At 43.8% G+C, this 19327-nt stretch overlaps 2 protein-coding genes across 2 annotated transcripts; one reads left to right on the top strand and one right to left on the bottom strand.

Moving 5' to 3' along the window:
- Nucleotides 1-1800: 1800 nt before the first annotated feature.
- LOC140354747 (uncharacterized) lies at nucleotides 1801-8552 on the bottom strand. Its single transcript, XM_072439975.1, has 2 exons — nucleotides 8444-8552; nucleotides 1801-3314 (listed from the first exon to the last, which is right to left on the bottom strand). Exon 2 carries the CDS (start codon nucleotides 3288-3290, stop codon nucleotides 2028-2030), a length of 1263 nt encoding a protein of 420 aa, XP_072296076.1. The 5' UTR covers nucleotides 3291-3314; nucleotides 8444-8552; the 3' UTR covers nucleotides 1801-2027.
- On the top strand, nucleotides 6452-18369 carry LOC140346411 (zona pellucida sperm-binding protein 2-like). The gene is made up of 7 exons (XM_072432459.1): nucleotides 6452-6482; nucleotides 6562-6639; nucleotides 15016-15144; nucleotides 15533-15720; nucleotides 16688-16836; nucleotides 17447-17692; nucleotides 18306-18369. Exons 1-7 carry the CDS (start codon nucleotides 6452-6454, stop codon nucleotides 18367-18369), a joined length of 885 nt encoding a protein of 294 aa, XP_072288560.1.
- Nucleotides 18370-19327: the final 958 nt, after the last annotated feature.

Raw genomic sequence — 19327 nt, 5'->3', positions numbered from 1 at the left:
GCTCCACTAGACGTTCCAACAGACCCTCACAATGCACTTGGGTCTGCCAAGTCTGTCCGGCTTCCTCCTCCGCCAGCGGATCCAACTCACCACCAGGTGGTGATCGGTTGACAACTCTGCCCCTCTCTTCACCCGAGTGTCCAAGACACGCGGCCGGAGGTCTGATGACACGACAACAAAGTCGATCATTGACCTCCAGCCTAGGGTGTCCTGGTGCCATGTGCACTGATGGACACCCTTGTGCTTGAACATGGTGTTCGTTATGGACAATCCGTGGCTAGCACAGAAGTCCAATAACTGAACACCGCTCGGGTTCAGATCGGGGAAGCCGTTCTTCCCGATCACCCCTCTCCAGGTGTCACTGTCATTGCCCACGTGGGCGTCGAAGTCCCCCAGTAGAACAACGGAGGCCCCGGTCGGTGCACTGTCCAGTACCCCTCCCAAGGACTCCAAGAAGGCCGGGTACTCTGCACTGCTGTTCGGCCCGTAGGCCGCCACAACAGTGAGAGACCTGTCCCCCACCCGAAGGCGGAGGGACGCGACCCTCTCGTTCACCGGGGTAAACTCCACCACGTGGCGGCTGAGCTGAGGGGCTATCAGCAAGCCCACACCAGCCCGCCGCCTCTCCCCGCGGGCAACACCAGAGAAGTGGAGAGGTCCAGCCCCTCTCGAGGAGATGGGTTCCAGAGCCCAAACTGTGCGTGGAGGTGAGGCCGACTATATCTAGTCGGTGTTGCTCAACCTCCCGCACAAGCTCAGGCTCTTTCCCCCCCAGCGAGGTGACATTCCATGTCCCCAGAGTTAGTCTCTGTGTCTGGAGATCTGGTCGCCGAGGCCCCTGCCGTCGACTGCCGCCCAGATCTCTCTGCACCGGCCCCTTATGGATCCTCCTGCGGGTGGTGGGCCCACGGGAGGGCGGCCCCACGTCGCTCTTTCGGGCTGTGCCCGGCCGGGCCCCGTGGGGTAAGACCCGGCCACCAGGCGCTCGCCATGGAGCACCCATCCCAGGCCTGGCTCCAGGATGGGGCCCCGGTGACGCCGATCCGGGCGACGTAAACGGCCTTGTTCGTGTCGTCGTCATAAGAGGCTTCTGTGCATGTTCCACCAAACCTACGAGACCCTCTGCTCAAGCGCCAACGTCACTCTGCCCGACTGGAAAGCTCAGTCAGTGTGGTAAGAAACACAACACCAACGACTTCAGAGCTCTCCAGGGACGGCAACAATAAAGAAATACACATCTGATACACAGGAACTAAAACTAGCATCAAAATAAAGAAATACAATTCAAATGAAATATATCAATATCTAAAGAGTGAATGTGTTTTACTCTTTTAGGAGACATACAATGGCACTTTGTACATTTGTGGATGAGAAACTGCTTTTCTGAACACTGGATTTAACACAATTTAGATTTGTTTTGCTTCTTCTGTGACACCTCGACCAATCGGTGCGAAGCATTTTTTTACCATTCCGACGTCTTTCGGCGACGGCCTTTGCAGATTTATTCAGTTGAACAACTCAATTCAGATCTAGAGTAAGCCAGGTTCATTATTATTATTGTGGTGCTGAAAAGGTATTAAGTCATGTGGCCTTTGCTTTTTATAGAAAAGAGTTTGAAATGTTACTCATAGTTGTATTTTGATTAATCCTGACGTAAATGTTGCGTCAGAGTCTGTTACACTGGAACTGTATTGTTCCTTTACATAAATATTTAACAGGACTAATAAGCACATTTCCCACAACAGAAGAGTTACAGCCAAATGTTAGCTTCGTGTGTAGCATCAAAGAGGACGATGAAAATTAAATTTAAAAATCTGATTTATTGAGTATCTCACAGGCAGAAAGTGAACAGACTCAATGGAAAGGAAAGGGTGAGAGTACTGAGAGGTTACATGAGTGTGTGAAGGGAGATCTTCTGGTACATAGTGGTGCCATCTGGTGGCCTGACCGCCTCACTACATAGAGCCCAGAGTGACAGTGAAGTCTGATCGCCAGTGATTAAGTTAGTATCTTAAATAGTCCTTGAATCACATCTTTCTTCTTTTTGGTTTCCTTGTCATTTGCTGGTCGAGGTCAGTGTTGTGGCCTCTGGTGTGAGCTGCGAGTGAACTTGAAGTTGCAAAGTCCTTCCCACAGACCCCGCAGATGTGGGATTTTATTTCAAAGTGAATTTGACGATGGCATGTCAAGCTTTGTAAAAGAGAAAATCTTTTCTCACACTGATCACAACTGTACATCTTTTCTTTACTGTGGACTACTAAGTGTTTTTTTAGATTACCAGACCATGCAAAGGTCTTGCCACAAACATCGCAGCTGTACGGCTTTTCCCCAGTGTGGATCCTCATGTGAACCTTAAGGTTTTTTGATAAATAATAGGCCCTTCCGCACTGATCACAGCTGAATGGCTTCTCTCCTGTGTGAACAGCCATGTGCAGCTTCAAGTCGGAATTGAATCTAAACTCTCTCCCACACAGGTCACAACTGTATGGTTTTTCACCAGTGTGGATTCTCATATGGCTTTTATAATTGCTAATCTGTGCAAATGCCCACCCACAAACTTCACATTTGTGAGGCTTCTCTCCAGTGTGAATTTTCTCATGTGTTTTTAAGTAGGACGATAAAGCAAATTTCTTCCCACACTGGTCACAGCTGTATGGTTTTTCTCCTGTGTGGGTTTTGTAGTGTTGGGAGAGGGCATCTGATTGCTTGAAAGACTTATCACACTGGTCACATCTATATAATCTCTCATCTCTGTGGAGGCTCTGGTGACGTAAAAGCTTGGCTTTTAATTTAAAAGTTTTACTGCACTGATCACACGCAAATGGCCTCTCCTCAGAATGGATGACTTTATGCATTTTGAGAGAAACAATTGTTGTGAATGTCTTCAGACACTGATCACATCTGAATGGCCTTTCCCCAGTGTGGATTCTCATGTGACTCTCGAGGTTGTTTTTTGAAGTGTATTCCTTGCCGCACTGGTCACAGCTGAACCGTTTTAAGCCAGTGTGGATTAGCAAGTGCCGCCGATAATTTGCAACTTGAGAGAATTCTGACCCACACTGGTCACAGCTGTATGGTTTTTCTCCTGTGTGGATCCGAATGTGACTAGAGAGATGGGTTGAAATTTTAAAGGCCTTATCACACTGGTCACATTTGTACGGTCGTTCATCACTGTGGGTTCTCTGGTGATTGATAAGACCACTTTTGAAACTAAAAGTCTTCCCACAGTTGTCACAGGAAAAGGGCTTCTTGCGGTGAGTTTTTGAGCGAGAGTCACTGGAGTGCTCCATAGTAGTCGATAAGGTGACTGAGATCTGGAACAGACAAACAGAAAGATGTAAAGTAAGGAAACAAAGAAACAAAAAACAGCAACAGTCCAAATCAGACATGAGCTGGGAATTGAAGTCATGGGTTAGGGTCACTCAAATGAGGTCACTCAACATTCTGAAGTCATGATCAGTAGATCACAAGCTCAAATCTCTGGACAGAGTCACACTGGGTACTGAAACCAGTCCAGTAAGAATTATTTTACTATTGCAACAGTGTGTGCAAGATGAAAAGGATTTTTAAATTGCTACAATATTCTATTACTGCAAAAAAAAAAAAATTTGCTTTGACACATTATGAACCATTTCATGGATCTGGCCAATCTATTGCTCACTTTGCAAAACCATTCGCTTTAGTCACAGAACAGTTCAGAATATTTGTAAAATCTAAACCTTTTGAACAGAACTTCTTACTCTAGTAAAAAGGACTAAACTATTTAACCATCATAAAGGCACTGCCTGGTAAATGCTACAACAGTTTTAGACTTGCTGTGAGGGAATTGGTGACCTAAAGTGTCACATTGTCTCTGTAGGTTTGAGAGAGAAGTTTATGCAGCAAATTAAACAAATGGCTTATTTTGGGTATCTGTTAGGTTTGGGCACTTTTCCTCCCTATTGGTTATAATAATATTTTGTCTGTTCAGTTTTGTCTAATGATCTGTTTAGTTTTTTTCATTAGATTGGCTCCCGGCCGCGGGTGCGCGACCTGGAGCCTTTAAATGGAGACCGGATGGGCTCATCTCGCTCTCTCTCAGCTCGGCTCCGCCCATCCCGCTACGGTCCCGCTTCGTAGACGCACTCGGCTCGTCTGCTCTCTCAGCTCGGCTCCGCCCATCCCGCTACGGTCCCGCTTTGTAGACACACTCGGCTCGCCTGCTCCCAGCTGGCGCAATAGCGCTAGCCTGTTTTGTTTGGCCTGGTGGGACCGGTAGTCCCATTTTCGCTTTTGTTTGGGGCTAGATAGGGGGTTTGGTGTGTCCTTATTTTTATGCTTTAGGTAGAGGTGTCGGCACCGGCTTCGACGGCCCTATACGGGGCTGGCCCGTTGTCGCTCCTATTTTATTTCTGTTTGGCTGGCCCACCAGGTCCACCTTTCTTTTTATAACTTTGGGGTGATTTTTAGGGCACGGGGGTTCGGAATTTAGCATTTATTTTGGTGAAAACCTAATAAACTTGTTTAAAATTGTCTTTGTCTCCGTTTAAATATGTTAAACCTCTCTTCGGGGTCATAACAGTATCAAACGGTTTCAGACTTGGACAATGGAGTCTCGATCTAAAACGGTTTCAGACTTATTTTTTACAGAATGTGCTTTCAACCGCCCCATTTTGGGTATAGACAAATGTTATCCATTGAATGTATGGGATGCAATTGGTGATAAACTTCAAATAAATGTCCAAAAGCTATATTTAGTGATTTCAATCAAATAGCTAAAAACAAAAGGAACGCAAAAGGACCAATGTTTTGGCCTCAGACAATTAGCAGACAATATTATAGGGCAATTCCACGAAAACGGTGCCTTTTTGCCATCAAAAATGTGAAATATACATCTTTAAATATATCTACACTATAAAGGGCACTTTTAACTTCTGTGGTAAAAATAATAAAGAATGACAATGAAGTGTTAACATTAACAGGTGTTTGATATGAAAACACGAGCATGACACACACACGATTATCTTAGAGCAGTTGTCCCCAAACTACGGCCCACGGGCCACATCTGGCCCGTTGGGCCTTTCAATCCGGCCCGCCAAGCTTGTCCAAGTTATATTAAAAAAATAATCAATTTTTTTTTTTTTTTTTGGCCGTAGGTTTTATTAGACAGTAGATGGAATGAGAAAGAAAAGAAGGGGAATGATGAGAGAGAAAGGAGGACATGCAGCAAATGTCGGAGTCGGGATTCAAACTCACGATACTGTGGCTGGCCGTTCATTTTACCTTTCGCCTGTAATGCCCACATTTCCCCAAGAGATGGCACTGTTCCCTCTAAGCTGCGCCTGCGCACTGCTCGCTCGCACACAGTGCACTGCTCGGTGCGCTGCTCGCTCGCACACGGTGCACTGCTCGGTGCGCTGCTCGCTCGCACACAGTGCACAAGAAAATCTCTGGCGCGCAGAAAATAAAATTCACCACAAACGGCCACCGGGACCAATCAAGCAGGAAGCGCAAACACACTGAAGAATCATTATTTAATGCATTTGTACATTGAGCCTTGCATTTGTTTGCTTTGTTACAAGTTACAGGTCAAATCTTGCATGTAAATTTATAGTAATTCATTAGTTCACACATATTTTCCTGGCCCGGCCCCTCGGCCAAATTTTAGAACCCAATGTGGCCCTCGAGTAAAAAAGTTTGGGGACCAATGTCTTAGAGTCAAGTCAGTTTAACGTTTACCATCGTCTGAATTGCCTGAAGACATAACGCTGGTCCTTTACGTTCTTTTTGTCTTTGGCTATTGGATATCAATCACTAAATAGTTTTTGGACGTTTATTTGAAGTTCATCACCGATCGCATCCCATTCATTTCAGTTTTGTTTCTACGTACGGTATGTGGATCGACAGTTGTAGCACAAGTTCAATCGATTGTATTGGTTTGTTATAGCGCGAGGTAGTGAAGGGTCATTTGAAGCCGGGGCTCTTACCCAGTAAAAGGGGGCGTGTCAAATTAAGCCCTGAGATACTTTGCTAAAAAACATGTGACGTGTAAAAGCGAGGCTTTGCCTTTGTCACTGGTCACGTGACAGTTTCAGTAAAGCGTGACTTTTTATATGACAGCACAGAGTTTAGTATTTCAGGTTTATATTTCAGATAACACAGGTTTATTATAATTCTGGTTTGTACGAGTTCAAATAAAGCTCCATCAGGATTGTATGACGTCTGGATGAGGCCTCATAATCCGTGGCAGGGACTGGGAAAGCTCAAAATTAGTTTGGTTTGGAGATTGTTTGACGTTAAAAAAAGTTGCTCAATTAAAATAAAGTTTGATATACTGTGGTTATTATAGTTGTGCCACTGTGCAAATCCAGCCCAAATTACAAAGGAGAGACAATCAATCAATATATAACACATAAAACACGAGGGATGACTGACCTCTTCCCCACACAGAGATGTCAAAAAAGAGGAAGTCATGACACTCAAATTTATACCAGTGCGCCAAGGTCAACCAGATTTGAAGTTATTTCAATCAAAACAAAATAAAAAAAATCTACCTTTTCTACGCCGTTATCTTTAATTTAGGTAGCAATGGCGAGCGCGTGGTGACAGCTGACCTCCATGTAGCTGCCACGGGCTCCGTCCCAGAATCTAAATTGCGAAGTCAAAGTATAATACTAAATACTGTATTTATGAAATCACCATGGCCGACGTGAGTGATCATTATAAAACTGCAGACAAAGAGCAAATACAGGACTTCATCCAGTGAGAAGAGCAGTTTGTGTAAAACCCTCAGAGGGCCCCGGGTCGGGTGGGCAGAGGGCCCCGGGTCGGGTGGGCAGAGGGCCCCGGGTCGGGTGGGCAGTCAGTGGTATTTCAAAAACAAACAAAACAATAAAACAAATAATAATTATAACTATTATTACAATTCGAACAATAATTATAACAATAATAATGAAATAAAATATGTTTAGGGGAAAAAATATTTAAATTTTTAAAATAAAAAAACATTAAATACAAATTTATTTAATATAAATTAAAAAAAAAGAGAATTACAAATTTAAATAGAATACAAACTTGGAAAAAATAAAACTAAATAAATAAATACAAATTTCACCTAGCCACAGAGGGTAGTTTATCTTGTCAGTAGAGTGCTTTAAGCCAAGTAATAGCTTTCTTAGTTTAGTTACCTACACGTCCCACGTTTTATTTTATTTTTATTTATTTTTTCCGGAGTCCAACTCCCTTTTAAATCAGTCCAACTGATTGTACACACTTTTACACGTCCAACGTGTTTTGGAGTCCAACTCCTCTTTAAATCAGTCCAACTGATTGTCTAAACTAATGAGCCAACATTCACTAAATTCATACTTGTGCAATGTGGAAAATTTAGGTAAAGTTTTGGCAAACTTCAACAATTTAGCATTTTCAATGTGCAGATTTTTGTAATAAATACAAGAGGTTTCTGCCTTACTTTTGTTGAATGTCCCAGTCACAATTGTAAGTCAGAAATAAACTGGCATTCCACTCTTCTTGTCTCTGTTTCGGCTCAGTGTCCTTGTTCTCCCATCATTCCCAGCTGAACCGTTACTGGACGCTCTGCGTCGTCAGCCGACATCCAGAAGGGAATCGTTTAGAGCAAAATTCAGATGTTTCCTTTCCAAGCACGATGAGAGACCCGCATCCTCCACCAATTCTGTCGAAGTTTAGTCTGTACAGACTGCGAGAGGCGAAGATCGTTCTCAAGTTCTTTATTTGATGAAAAACAGGCAAAACAGCAGCATGTTGTTCGTCTTGCAGCTGAGATTCGACTCTTCACACGATTTAGCTGTGTTATATATCGCTGTTGCTTGGGTCTGATAAAAATGGCCTGACCTTCGCTATGACGTCCGCTTTAAGATTGTTTAGACTAGTCCACAGATAATCAGAAAATACACAGAATAGTTCATTGTGACCCATATTCAGCAAGATCGTCTTGACCCATGATAAATAGGACACAGACATGACAATAATTTGATCAATATCCACACTGCGTGACTGATACTGACATATACTTAGAGTCTGAAGTTACATAACATGTTTATCACTCCACATATGGTTTGATTCTTATCCGAGTGTGGTTCCCTTCATTACATTAAGCACACACACTGTCTCTGCCTCATGGATCTTATATTCAGCCTGGACAAAGCCACATCTCTTCTCAGTGATCTGCGCTGACCTTTATTGCAATGATGACACAAAAACACTTAGGAGGTTGTATACTTTCATGGTTATACATCGATACAAATGATAAATCCTATGCTTTAGTTATATTTTATTCTATCACTTCCTTAAACCCACATCCGGTCGGTGAAACGTCCCACGCGGAGGATATTATAAATACAGGATCTATAAAGTATTTGGAGCACACTTTAATCTGTTCAATGTTATTTGCCAGGATCTTGTTTAGCATGAGTAAAAGACTTACCGAGGCCGATCAGCCGCAGAGCAGGAGCTGGTGTGTTGTAGATAAAGACACGTGCGTGTGTGTGTGACCGACCGAGCACATCCGTGTCGAGTTTCCGGTTCAGTTCTATTGGTTAAACCAGAAACCGGAAGCGGCAGCAGAATGTATGACAATACCGTTTTTTCTACGCTCTCATTGGACACGCTCATCCAGGCGGGGCGGAGCTAAACATGGACGTGCCTATCACGTTGTCACGTCATGAGTCACGTACATGTCCAGTGGGATTCGTCTTTGGAATGTATAATACTTCGCATTGATTCCAACTTTAGATTAAAATGTGAACATATAATTTATGGTTTCCGTGACACAAATGTGGACTGTAATAAGAAAATGGCAATTAATTTAACAATTTTATTTGGCAAATTCTACATTCATAAAAGTACATTTTCGTCATCAGTTGCCCTTTTCCCCTTGTTCTTATTAAACAAATTGAAACATACTTGCTCACCGTACTTACTTGATGTATAAAATGTAACTGTTTGAGCTTTATATGCCCCCCCCCTCTATTTTATGCAGTAAGAATATTACTGTGTGTTAGGCAAGGGAAGGCAAGGCAAGTTTATTTGTAGAGCACATTTCTTACACAAGGCAATTCAAAGTGCTTCACAGCAGGAAAAATGCATTCAAATCACAAAGAAATTACAGAAACAGAAATACAATAAAATTAACTAAATTAAAAATTATCAATCCAACTGATTGTCTAAACTAATAAAATCACAAACAAAATAGAAGAGTGCAAAGAAAAAATCCTTTCAGTCGTATGCACAGCTAAACAAAACTGTTTTTAGCTTAGATTTGAACATTGTCAGAGTAGAAGCCTGTCTCACATCTTCAGGAAGACTGTTCCAGATTTTAGCTGCATAAAACTGAAATGCAGATTCCCCATGTTTTGTCCTGACTCTGGGCACCAGCAGGAGGCCGGTCCATGTTTTGTCCTGACTCTGGGCACCAGCAGGAGGCCGGTCCCTGAGGTCCTCAGAGTCCGAGATGGTTCATATGGCACTAACATGTCCAAGATGTACTTTGGTGCTAGGCCATGGAGAGGCTTGTACACAAGCAGAGCTGCTTTAAAGTCTATTCTCTGAGCCACAGGGACACAGTGCAGAGACCTGAGCACAGGACTAATGTGATGGTAATTCCTGGTTCTAGTCAGGACCCGAGCAGCAGCGTTCTGGATGTACTGCAGCTGTTTTACAACTCGTTTGGATAAGCCAGTGAGCAGGCCGTTACAGTAGTCTAATCTACTCTAAATCTGGTTTTGACACTATATTTTCGATTTTGGCAATGTTTTTTAGATGGTAAAAAGCTGCTGATGTTATTGATTTGACGTGGCTATTAAAGTTCAAGTTTGAGTCCATTATTACCCCCAGATTTCTAACTTGGTTTGTAGGTTTTAGAGCGAGACTCTGGAGGTGACCGCTAACACTTTCTCTTTGTTTCTGCGGCCAAAAACGATTATTTCAGTCTTGTCTGAGTTCAGCTGGAGAAAGTTGTTCTGCATCCACACACTGATCTGTTGGATGCAGTGACAGAGTGAATCCACTGGTCCATATTCACCTGCTGAGAGTGAAACATAGATCTGACTTGTCTGCATCATAGTGATAGGACACATTTTCACTGCGTATCAACTGACCTAACAGCAGCATGTAGAGGTTGAACAGAAGGGGACCCAGGACTGACCCTTGGGGCACTCCACAGGTCAGGGTCATGTGGTCTTAGACACAGCTACCAATTTCAACAAAGTACTTCCTGTCTTCCAGATAGGACCTTAACCAGTTTAGGGCAGTGCCAGTGATGCCCACCCAGTCCTCTAGTCTCTGCAAGAGGATCCCATGATCGACAGTGTCAAAAGCAGCACTCAGATCTAACAGAATTAAGACTGAAGCTTTGCCCGTGTCTGTGTTCAGGCGGATGTCATTTGTCACCTTGACAAGAGCAGTCTCAGTGCTGTGATGAGGTCTAAAACCTGACTGAAAAACATCAAATGAGTTGTTTATTAAGAGGAAATCTGTGAGCTGTTGGTAAACAACCTTTTCAAGGACTTTGCCCCAAAATGGCAGATTAGAGATGGGCTGGTAATTACTCAGTACTGCGGCATCAAGACTGCTCTTCTTTAGGAGAGGCTTTATGACCGCAGTTTTCAAAGACATTGGGAATGTTCCAGATTGAAGCGACATGTTAACTATGTAAGTGAGTGGTGCTAACAAACTGTTCAGCACAGACTTTAGAAATCTGGTGGGTAACACATCGAGGCAGCATGTAGATGAACTCAGACTGGTGATGATCTCATGGACAGTTTTGTCAGTTACTAGTGCAAAGTGAGTTAGCTTTAAGTGTCTTGGTGGTTTTAGGGTAATTTTTTGCATTGTGGGATTTATAGCATTTTTAATGCCCTGAACTTTGTCATTAAAGAATAATGCAAACTCATTACACTTGGATGTGGAAATGAGTTCTAACGGCAGCTGAGCTGGAGGGTTTGTTAATCTGTTTACTGTGGCAAACAGGACACGCGAGTTGTTACTGCAGCTTCCAATTATTTCAGAAAAATATCTTTCCCTACTTCTATATAAGATTAGGTTGTACATGTTCAGCTTCTCTTTGTAAATCTCTTTTTGAACCTGGAGCTTTGACTTGCGCCATTTCCGTTCGGCCCTGCGGCACTCCCTTTTCTGTGCCCTGACCGAATCATCGTTTCTCCATGGCGCTTTCTGCTTATTCTTAACCATTTTAGCCTTCATAGGGGCGATGGTGTCCAGAACATTCAAAACACTAGATGTAACAACAGAGTTCAACAAATCATTGCTGTGGGTGGGGCCTCTCACATGCTGAGTAAGACTGAAGGTTTCAAGGACAGCATCAAGCTCTTTAGCGTTTCTGTCACAAACATTATCAACATGCACATTGAAATCACCTGTAATGACCAAACCATCAAAGTCTGTGCATACAACTGAAAGCATCTCAGTAAAATCATCAATAAAACGTTGGCAGTGCTGGGGAGGCTTGTATAAAACAATGAAGAGAATGGATGGAGACAGTTTTAGCTCCATTTTAAAGGATACATACTCAAATGATGAAAACACCCCAAAAGACAACCTGCGGGTAATTATTTCATCTCTAAAGACAGCACAGACTCCACCCCCTTTTTTGTTTTCTCGTGTTTCAGATTCAAACTTAAAGTTAGGTGGAGCAGATTCTATCAGAACTACATTTCCTGTGTTTTTGTCAAGCCATGTTTCAGTTAAAAACATAAAATCAAGATTATAAGAAGAAATAAAATTATTAATTAAGAGAGATTTGTTACATAAGGATCTGACATTTAGCACAGCAAGTTTCAGACTAGTTTCAGTGAGACTGGGCTTTATCTTTTCACAGGGAATATGAATCACATTCCTCAGATTGGGCCTGACTCGCATTTTGTTTTTCCATCTGTGTGATGATGTGACTACAGAAATAGCACTAGGGGGGGCTCTTTTTACATAGGGCCCCGGGTTGGTTTGATTTTTAATATGACAATAAGTCCCGGCCACGCTGAGACCCAGTGCATCCTAGCTATGGGAGATACCAGGTGAAAGGCGAGGTTGGATGGGTGGTGGGGCTTTTGTAGCCAAGGAGAGTTTGGGACCAGGTGAGAGGCGAGGGGGGATGGGTGGTGGGGCTTTTGTTGGTGTAGTCGGCTTGTGCAGGGAAGAGTTGATAAGTATTGACATAGCCCTTGATCTTGCTATATTGGGCGTGAGTGGAGCCATCTTAATGCCTGATTTGATCAGACTTTCAAAATGGCTGGAAAGGCCCATGGGTGAGAGTGGAGATGAGAAGGAGAATGATGAATCTTTAGTGGGAGTAGATGTTGCAGGGGGAACCCAGGGATGGTCTGAAGGCAGGGGCAATGACAGGGATGTTGTTGGGCTTGTCACAGATGGGTCCAAGGCCTTTGAAGATTGTTCCTTTGTTGGAGGCGGTGGAGGTGAATGTGGAGCAGCTGGAGCTGAATCCTTTGCTGGTGGTGGTGGTGGAGCAGCTGCTGATGAATCCTTTGGTGGAGGCTGAGGTTATGGTGCTTTTGATGTTGAAACATTGGCTCGGTCTCTGGCTGATGGAGCAGGAATTCTTCTCTCATTCCTCTCTTCTCTAACTATCTGCTCAGGACCCTGTCCAGGCCCAGTCCAATACCTCAGAGCGTGGAGCAGGTTCTCTGTCAGCACCCTCACTCCACCTCTGCATAGGTGGGGGCCATTTCTCTTAAAGGTGCCATAACATGCTTTTTTTCACGTTTCGTAGTCTATCCTAAGTGTATAATTGATAATAATAAGGGTTGTGCAACACCCTTAACATAATAGTTAAGAAATATCACCCAGACCTTGGGTGACCTCACCAACCCGGAAATGCAGACGGCTTGGTTTGATATTCGCCCCCATCCTTGCGAAGAGCGATCCGACTCCCCCGCCCAACCCGTGACGTAGTCTCAGAGCGCGTGTGTGCCCCGCCCACCCGTGACGTAGTGTGTCCCCCACAGCTGTCTGCGCCGCTCCGCGCGAGTGAGAAACGATAGAACTTCAGATCAACATCAACATCTATCTATCTATCTATCTATCTATCTATATATATATATATATATATATATATATATATATATATATATATATATATATATATATCTATATGATGACGCGTGCCTGTGGTTATGACGCGGTCTTGTAGACACCCCCCATCAGTTTGGTGATTCGAGGAAAGGAGATAGTCTGTAATATAGCTAAACATTGCGGGAATCAATCAAAAAAAACACTCTGGGTACATATATGAAGCACAAATAGCAATGTAAGAAGGTCAAAAGCTCTGAAAAGTCGATTTTGCATGTTATGGGACCTTTAAAATGGTCCTCTCGTTTCCAGAATAGATAGAAGTTCTCAATGTAGTGTAGTCCTCTCGGGGCACACTCTTTGGACAGCCATGTGTTCAGCTGAAGAAGCCGGCTAAACTTGTTTATCCTCCTGTCGATGTTTGGAAGAGGTCCACTTATGAATGTTTTGATTTACATTTTATCAAGCATGTCGAATAACTTCAAGAAGTCTTTTTTCAAAACTTCAGTCTGTTCCCGCCGCATGTCCACTGCACCCACGTGCACAATTAGCTGTTTAGCTCCTCCATGCTTAGCCATAATATTTGGAAGGAGTGACGTTATCTCAGAAACAGTGGAAAAGAAAAGAATGTGTGTTTATCTTTTCATGCGTCACGTGACTTATCGCGCCGTCTCCACCCAAAACAATCTGTGTGACCTTGGCCCCGTGGGACAGATCCTCCTCGCTGTATTTTTGCCACGTCATCTTTCCTTTTTTCATTTAATTCCATCTCTAAAAGTGGTAAAAATCTGTTTGTGAGCTGTATTTTAGGTGACTTCACGTTATCTTTGTATCCTTTAGGCTTTGCTCCAAGTTTGTTCCAAGAAACAGCCTGGTCTTTCTGGTTTTTAGACAGTTTTGGAAACGACACAGAGTTACTGCGGTTTAGGTCGAAAGTAGCAGTTTTTCTTGTAAAAAGTGTGCTCTTCTTTACCATCGGTTGACACAGGAATGGTATCGTGAAGAACTTTGTCAGATTCCAAAACAAATAGCCGTATTTTCAGCTCATTAATTTCTTGTTGATATTTCCGACAGCGTTCACAGTCTTTCTCCCTTGAGCCAGCTACAAAAAAAATCATTTCAATGTAAGGTTTGTGGGCTAAAGTTCTCCAGGGCCTCAGCTCTGCACTCCCATGAACTCAATCACAATGCGGATATTAATGAAACAAAGCTACCTTGAGGTGCATGCAGCAGGCTCAATCCAACATTCAAAAGAAAAAAAAACAGTGAAAAGTTTCATTATACTTTTTTTTTCGATCCCTCTGCAAATGCATTTGTTTCGCCGACTAAACGACCTTGGTGGTGGTGATCAGAGGCACAGTATGCACGGATTGGCAGTCATGTTTGCGTCAGTCCACCCCAGGGCAGCTGCGACGACAATCGCAGTTTCAATGAGAAGGAAGTGAATGAACGATGCGTGAAATTGTAAAGCGACTTTGAGCGTCTGGATAATGGCTGCGTAAGACCATCGAATAACTGTCGGCATCTGAGGGAACGCCCACAAACGGATCTCTGTGGGGCGATTCATTAATTTCAATGTAGAAGAGCTGCTCTGTCCCGCACGGCTCAACAACTACACAGACGTTAAGAGTTATGTATCGTGCCAAATACACATACCAAGTGATCAGACGGTTGCTACAAGCTACCGCGATGCTAGCGGCGCCTGCTGTATTTTACCCCTACAAAACAATACTATTACTTTTCAATTGTGATGCAACTTGAATTCGCTTAAAACACACATATATTACCAGAAAACGTATTAACGAAGTGCGTTTCCCATTGAATCGACGGACAATTTACTTCCCCACAATGACGCACTGCCAGTAACTTTAGCGTGAAAAGACTTTACGGACCGTTCATATTTGGCCCCTGGACCTCTGTGGGAGAGTGATTTTCTGTTCTGTGTTTCTGTTTCAGTGGGAAAACGCGGCCTGTGCCTGGACACTTACTGCAGTGAGCATGAGTTCTGTGGAGTCGACCAGAACCAAGAAACCTGCCTCTGCCGCGCCATTTTTGCAGAAAAATACAAATCCAACAAGTCTTTCGGTGAGAACAAAATGGCTGCCGTATCTTCGATCTCAACTTGTTGTGTCCAAAATATTCATGTTATATTTCTACTTGTGGTTTTGATCTTGGTTAGTTCTGGGTCGGATCGTGTTTAGTCTGGTTCTAATAAAATGTTTCCTTCTTAGTTGTTATGCTCATTTTAGTCCAATAAAGACTGAAATGTTTCGTAAACTGGCACTTAGTCCAGATCCAGGTTAAAATATGAAACCAGAACCTCCAAACCGGGTCCAAACCAGAACAAAATTACGAATAATCCGACGCTAATATGGGACTGAACCATGTCTAAATCTCGTCCGAACAAAAGAAAACTCCTGATTACCACAACTGCACAACTTACATACTGTACCTGCTTGATTTACGTCTCCAGGTGAGCCGACGGTGTGCGGCGATAACTCCGCCTCCGTGAGTCTGATTGGGTGTCTCCTGCACGAGAAGGGGGTCAAATATTCTGAACTCCACCTGAACGACGTGAGCTGCAGAGGCCACATGGACCCGCGGACTCACATGGTCAAGTTCGGGTTTGACAGCGTCAACTCCTGCGGGACAAATGTTACGGTCAGTGGCGACGAACGTCAACGCGGCGTGTTTTGTCTCGCCAGCAGCGGCTCTACTCCGAGCTCCTCCCGCGTGACTGAGCTCGTTTCGATGGCTTGTGTCCGCGATCGTGTCCTCTCGCTCATCGCCCAAAGCTCATGAGGTGAGGGCGGGAACGTAGACCATGTCCTCGGATCTGGAGCTGCTGATTTTAATCCCAGCTACTTCACACTTGGCTGAAAACCGTCCCGGGACAAACTGAAGGTCCTGGTTTGATGACGCCAGCGGCACAACTCATTTATAATCCTTTTTTGTCGGACAATGGTTTGACGGTTGATTAGTGTTCAATGGTGAAAAGTCTTGAGAAAAAATGGATGTATAGCTTTGTCTGAATTTGAGTTGTTTTGACAAGTTTGGCTTTAATTACGCACATGGTTCAGACAGAAGAGAACTTGTAAATACAGTGATCCCTCGTTTATCGCGGGGGTTACGTTCCAAGAAGAACCCGCGGGAGTCGAAATCCGCGAAGTAGAAACCTTTATTTTTTTACAGTTATTATACAATGAAATACTCCATAAAACATTGAAGCTCACACGCGCCGCTCTCACCGGCTTCGCAAACTTCAATTTGGCAAGCGGTTTTACGTACGTGTACATATTAATCCATAACGTTATTGACACACAGGTAGAGAAGACGCGGAGAGACTGTTTAGACAATCAGAATGTAGAACACAATGCATGATGAAAATCCGCGAAGCAGCGAGACCGTGAAAAGTGAACCGCGTTATAGCAAGGGATCACTGTACAAAGTAAATGTACTTTTTCTTACTCCATTGGCAAATAATTTGTGTTTGAATGAGAAGTGAGTCCATAAAGTCATCTAGTTAGTTCACCTCAAATTCAGATTCATAATACTGACCGTATCTGGATCTCTTTGCAGCGTGAATGTTACACACTGTGGCTTTAACTGTGGTGAACGTGTGTGGCAGACCCAGGACAGTCAGGTGGTCTTCAAGAACTCGATCCGGATGAAGAACCAGACCGGGATGGTGACGCGCCACGACCAGTTCACCGTGGACTTCTCCTGTTACTACAGCCAACCGGAGCTCAGGACCGTGGCCCTCCGCATCAGGGACAGGTCAGGCCCCCGCGAGCAGACAATTCACTTCTTCTTCATACACAGAGAAAACGTTTGAGAGCTGCTCAGGGCTAATCAGCTCTGTGCCGAGTTATGAGCATGAGATCTGTACCGTATTTTCCGCACTATAAGGCTCACTGGATTATAAGGCGCACTGTCAATGAATGGTCTATGTACAGATTTAATTTGAGAAAATTTAAGGCTTTTAAGTGCGCCTTATAGTGCAGGAAATATGGTAATTATTATTACCATATTTCTGAAACATTATATTTGTGAGATTTACAAATACAAACTAAACTAAAACAAATAATTAAATCTTATGACTAAGTAAGTAATAACACGTTTATTTTCAATGTTATAGTTCAGTTTGCTGTTTTATTTATGGAATAACTCTCTCGCTCATCTACTCTAAATAAACCAAATTCTACTAATTAAATGAATCTATAAATTGGTGCAAGAGAAATCGACTTATTTTTAAATATCAAAATGGGGAAATTGTAATATTGTCACAGCAAAGTACAAAAGAGGCCAATAAATACATTAGAATTCACATTAAAAATGATAATATTTAACTAAAACTCTATATAATACTTGTTTTCTCCGTGTGCAGTTCGGTGGTGCAGAAGATCGTGTCCGGAGCCTGGTCCTACAACCTGAGCATGAAGTCTTACCTGGACTGGGCTCGGACTCGCCCCATTCTGCCTGAGACCGAGCTGCAACTGGACCAGACCATCTGGGTCCAGCTCGACACCTCAGGTCTGGACCACAGCCTCATCACCCTGGTAACAGACTCCTGCTGGGCCACGAGTAACTCACAGTCCGACAGCACGCCCAAATACGAGCTGGTGCAACACGGGTGAGGCGCTGCTACACGTCTACAGACAGTCCTGGTTTAGTCCTGGTTTAGTCCCGGTTTAGTCCTGGTTTAGTCTTGGTTTAGTCCTGGTTTAGTCCTGGTGTAGAGCTGGTTTAGTCCTGGTTTAGTCAACCAGATCTAAACCTAGAGCTTTTCAGGTCTATAATGGGATTAAGCCTGGTCTAAAATAATACTAAACAAACACAGTCTAAAACAGGACTAAACCACGAATAAGGATGTTCTAAATGATAATGAAAGAAAATGACGACAAAAATATTTATTGCAGGCCAAATTAGACCTCCTGGAGGGCCATGTTTGGCCCGCGGGCCCTACTTTGTACACAGATGGCCTTGAATGTTACACAGTATGGAAATAAACATGTTTTTATTATTTTTATTTAATTACAAGTGTTTCCATGGCAGAAAACAAAGAAACATGAACTTGAAAAGCATGTTTCTGTGAGCGGAGTTAAAGCCATACTGTGGGACATGTTGAGATGAGTCGAGGGGAAAGTTACTTAGTGCATCTTTACGTTGTAAACTGCAGGTGTCACGACATCAGCGACGGTAAAAACAATGATTTTAAATGTGTGTTTGCAGACGTGTGGATTCAGACGCCGCAGGTCCGTTTATGACGACCCAAACCCGGCCCTCATCTCTCTGTCCTGGGAGAACTAGGTAAGAACGGCCCCTAAGAACGGCCCCCTCGTCTCTCTGTCCCGGGAGAGCCAGGTAAGAACGGCCCTTAAGAACGGCCCCCTCATCTCTCTGTCCCGTGAGAGCCAGGTAAGAACGGCCCCTAAGAACGGCCCCCTCATCTCTCTGTCCCGGGAGAGCTAGGTAAGAACGGCCCCTAAGAATGGCCCCCTCATCTCTCTGTCCCGGGAGAGCTAGGTAAGAACGGCCCCTAAGAACGGCCCCCTCATCTCTCTGTCCTGGGAGAGATGGGTAAGAACGGCCCCTAATAACGGCCCCCTCATCTCTCTGTCCTGGCAGAGCCAGGTAAGAACGGCCCCTAAGAACGGCCCCCTCATCTCTCTGTCCCGGCCCCCTCATCAATAATGACCCAAGAGCGGATTGCACTTCACTACATCAATTTGAACACGTTTCATCGTATTATTAACGCCGTGGATGTCTCCTCAGGTCGTTTCCGCGGCAACAGCGGTGAAGCTCGACCTCGGGACCAACGGCCGAACGAACCTCAGTTTATATCTATTATATGTTTGTTCCGTTCGGCTTTATAATTAAACGAATCACAGGAAAGTGCTGCCGGTAGATTTAGGGAGATTGACAAAGATCCACACTTTGGTCAGTAAATCCCAAATCGAGCAGAAAGTTTAGAAAGAAATGGTGGTGGGAGTGTTTTGATCCAGAAATATAACACGTATAAAGTGTTTTGAATCAGTTTATCATTTTACTTTGGCCCAGGTCGACATTTGCAATCTTAGTGTGTTTAAAGGTGAATAAATGAGCAAAATAATGACAGAAATAAGTGCTTTTATACATTAGTACAATCAAGTGAGTTTGCATTTTCATCTGCTGCGGGCGGACAGAACGAGAGAATGCGGGAAGAAAAGAGGTGTAGGTCTGGCGGTGTATGTGAACACGAGCTGGTCCAAACCCGAACACTGCACAG

Source organism: Eucyclogobius newberryi, unplaced genomic scaffold (assembly GCF_026437365.1).
Source record: "Eucyclogobius newberryi isolate DKJ021-1_F unplaced genomic scaffold, fEucNew1.0.hap1 SCAF_11, whole genome shotgun sequence".
Lineage (NCBI taxonomy): Eukaryota > Metazoa > Chordata > Actinopteri > Gobiiformes > Gobiidae > Eucyclogobius > Eucyclogobius newberryi.
This window is presented reverse-complemented; position numbering and strand designations above follow the sequence as displayed.

Excerpts from the sequence above, each read along its gene's own strand:
- LOC140354747 (XM_072439975.1), bottom strand. The coding sequence starts at position 3,290 with ATGGAGCACTCCAGTGACTCTCGCTCAAAAACTCACCGCAAGAAGCCC.
- LOC140346411 (XM_072432459.1), top strand. The coding sequence starts at position 6,452 with ATGACACTCAAATTTATACCAGTGCGCCAAG. Across the intron at positions 15,721-16,687 it reads CCTGCGGGACAAATGTTACG|ACCCAGGACAGTCAGGTGGT; the intron begins GTCAGTGGCGAC and ends CGTGTGTGGCAG. Across the intron at positions 17,693-18,305 it reads TACGAGCTGGTGCAACACGG|ACGCCGCAGGTCCGTTTATG; the intron begins GTGAGGCGCTGC and ends GTGTGGATTCAG.